This window comes from Simochromis diagramma, unplaced genomic scaffold (assembly GCF_900408965.1).
Source record: "Simochromis diagramma unplaced genomic scaffold, fSimDia1.1 OVJJ01000387.1, whole genome shotgun sequence".
In the NCBI taxonomy this organism is placed as follows: Eukaryota; Metazoa; Chordata; class Actinopteri; order Cichliformes; family Cichlidae; genus Simochromis; species Simochromis diagramma.
Window position 1 is genome coordinate 9,446,143 of NW_024387152.1, and position 3,112 is coordinate 9,449,254.

Genomic DNA, 3,112 nt, shown 5'->3' on the forward strand with positions numbered 1-3,112 from the left:
TTTTATCAAAGGGAGTTGCATAAATTCATCTCTGATCTTTTCAATGGGGACTTACTCTCTTTTCTTGTGCTCTGTTTCTAGTCGCTGAACCTCCAGAGAGCTGAGACTGTCTCTAAACGAGGCTGAGATGTAAGAGATGGCAGATGGGTTTAGACTTCATTCTTGGTGAAAGCTATTCCCTCCCTCCTGGGGGCCGGAGTCATGCCTCACGGCATTTTGAGCCTTTCTATACCTGGACACCTTTCTGATCTTCCTCCCTCTCGGTCCCCTTCTTCATGTCTATATGACAGCTCTGCTCTTCCCAACATTCGTCTTTACCCACTTCTTCTTCCACCTCCTCCTCCTCCTCCCTGCTGACCCCATGTGCTTGACACTGGAGCACCAGAGCAGTGCATCTCTCCAGCCCAGATACCTGCTGCTCACACTGCACCACAAATATTCTGTAGACCTCCAAAAGAACAATGAGGATATTCTTGCAGGTGAAGAAAATCATCAGCTGGTTGAGCACCTGCTCTTGCACCATGAGGTAGAACCGGTAGAGCAGGAACGGGCCATCTTGGAGTCCCACTGTGAGCAGCAAGCTCCAGACTTCGCTGGAGCAGCAGGAGGTGAATGAGGGTGGAGCCCCGGAGCAGCAGAAGGGACCACCCTTGCTGTCTTGAGAAGGCCCCGCCTTTGGGGGTCGTGTCTGAGTGAGAACCAGAGGAAACTGCATGAGCGCCCAAGAGAACAGGGCCAAGCCGATGATGACAACTGCCTGGTTGGTTTTGACTTCGGGCTCCTTGAAGGTGTCGAAGATGTCCAGGATGTCAGCACCCAGTCCCACATTCACCATGAGAAGCTGTGAGAGTTGGTCACGTGACATGTCCCCCTTGGGCATGAGCCAGCGACCCAGAACCAAGACTATCAGCATGGTTTGCTCCAGGCCAGCTACCCAGTTCTCTGGGTCCAGATCCTTAATCCCCTGGATAAATAAAACAGTGGAAGTCTAGTCATGTTGAAAGTGTTTGCAAGGGTTCAATGTTAATGAATAATCAAATAAACCAGTCATCTCCTCTCTGTTTTTAATATAAGTTGACTGTTTTGTGTCAAGGTTCATTGCGTCAAGTTTATCCTGAAAGCACCCACCCCTTGATATTCTACAATATTCCCAAAACGGGAAGATCTTCACGTTTCAAAAGCTGCCACCCAGCCTTGAGTACAGCCATGGGGCAAAAAGCTCCCAAATCCTACATGAAAGAAATTTCACTAAGACCATCTCACAAGGGAAGAGATCTAAGAATTTTTCAAGCAGGAGCCTATCTGGACTTCATCTCTGTGTATCTATTACACATTTCCTGCAACTAATAGTTTATCCACCCCCTTGCTAGATTTAAATCTTATCTGATATCAGGTGTTGCTTTAATGTGGCTGCGTGGAGGGTTGAGGCAGGCAGGGCAGTTTTGTTGGTGGGACGCCTACCGCTGAGATCGGGATGTGAGCCAGCAAATGAAGCTCATGGCCCGAGGAATTGTTGAAAGGCAGCTTGGACTGTAGCAGGCTCAGCTCCAGAAACCAAATGGACGGGATGACAGTACTGAGGTACAGGAAAACCATGGGGGAGAACCTAAAAGAGGATCACCAAAGGAGAGGGAAAGAGGGGGTTAGGTTATTTATAGAAATTTGCTTCTTCTTTTTTTGCCACCCACTAAAGAAGAAAGAGTCCCTTTTTCCCCATAGGAAGCATCGAATTTCAGACAGGCAATTATTCTCATCATATATGCAAATCCCACTTGACAGTGCAAAGCCTTCTCCATGAGGACAGAACTTCAAAGTAAGACTCAGTGAGAAAGAGAGAGGCCCGAAGAAAGCTCGCATCTGACGATGTTCAGTTCGTGAGCTTTTGAATAAGACATAGCTTGGTGTTGAATGAGGTGTGACACTAAATGCTCATATCCATTTGAAGTCAGTTTATGTTTTTTTTTTTCCTTTCTTTCTTTCTTTAAAAAAAAAAAAAAGCTTGTTGGTCAAAAATGAGTCGAGCCAGAAGGAGACATTTACTCCGTGAGTGGATAGGAGAGGCTGTGACATTGATGTGATGGTAGGCTCATAATACAGTTCAGTGAAAGACAGCAGTAATACAGCAGAGGAATATGTTTGTCTTTGATGGACAGTGAAAGAGAGAAAGAGCTGCGGATGATAAGAGAGAATTTAGTGGCACAGAATATTGCAGGCCTTTACAAAAGCCGCCTCGGGCAGATGGGTTGTAAAGAGTTTGCAGCTACAAGTTTAGGAGTTATTTACTCCCTAACACCAAACAGGTTTATAAAGTCTGCCTGCATCTCACTCCCCATCCTCCCAAATCTGTTCTGTGCTTTGTACAGTGACCTTGGGTTTTAGAAAGGTGCCCACAAATTAAAATGTATTATTATTATTATTATTTAGGAAGAAGCAGAGGGCTAACATCTGGCTTAAAATTGACTGAGCCTCAGTGTGTTATGCAGAAAGGAAAATCATGTCAAATGTGTTTTACCATTTCCACTCTGCATTACGGGTGCATTTCAGAGTGATGGCCATTTCCACACCCAACAGAGCCACGCCTGTCAGCAGCAGCCAATAGAGCGGCTCCTCTTTAACAGCTACAACTCGCCACACCGTCACCACCCCGTGGACAGCAAATAGGAAGCGGCTCAGCAAGGCCAGCAAGACATTCAGGAGGCGACACATGGTGCACCAGAGAAAACCTGCAGAGAAGATCACTTTAGAAGCACAGAAGTGACTTTATTATCATATGTACATTTGAATATTACTAGACAATGAATATCGTATTTTTTCCGCACTCCCTTCACACGTTGTTATTTATTACATTTATTATACATCATTAGGTTTTCTGAAGATCGCTCTTTGTTATTATGATAATTAAGGGTTTAAATTATTAGCTTAGATTTAGTAACCTGGGGGGAAAATACTGTAAAAATTATATTATTGAATTGAGACATAAAATGAAATAAAATAAAAAGAATCACAAAATATACAAAACAGCTGCAAGTGAAAAATCAAATCACTTTGACCAAAAGAAAATTTACATTTGTTTATTTACAAAAAACTAAAAGCTTACAAGTTTACAACAGCG

General features: G+C 44.0%; 1 protein-coding gene across 1 annotated transcript; it reads right to left on the minus strand.

The window, feature by feature from the left end:
- Positions 1-226: 226 nt before the first annotated feature.
- LOC120744046 (transmembrane protein 26) lies at positions 227-2,706 on the minus strand. Its single transcript, XM_040048162.1, has 3 exons — positions 2,513-2,706; positions 1,462-1,606; positions 227-964 (listed from the first exon to the last, which is right to left on the minus strand). The coding sequence occupies exons 1-3, from the start codon at positions 2,704-2,706 to the stop codon at positions 227-229; spliced, it is 1,077 nt and encodes a 358-aa protein (XP_039904096.1).
- Between the last annotated feature and the right edge of the window lie 406 nt (positions 2,707-3,112).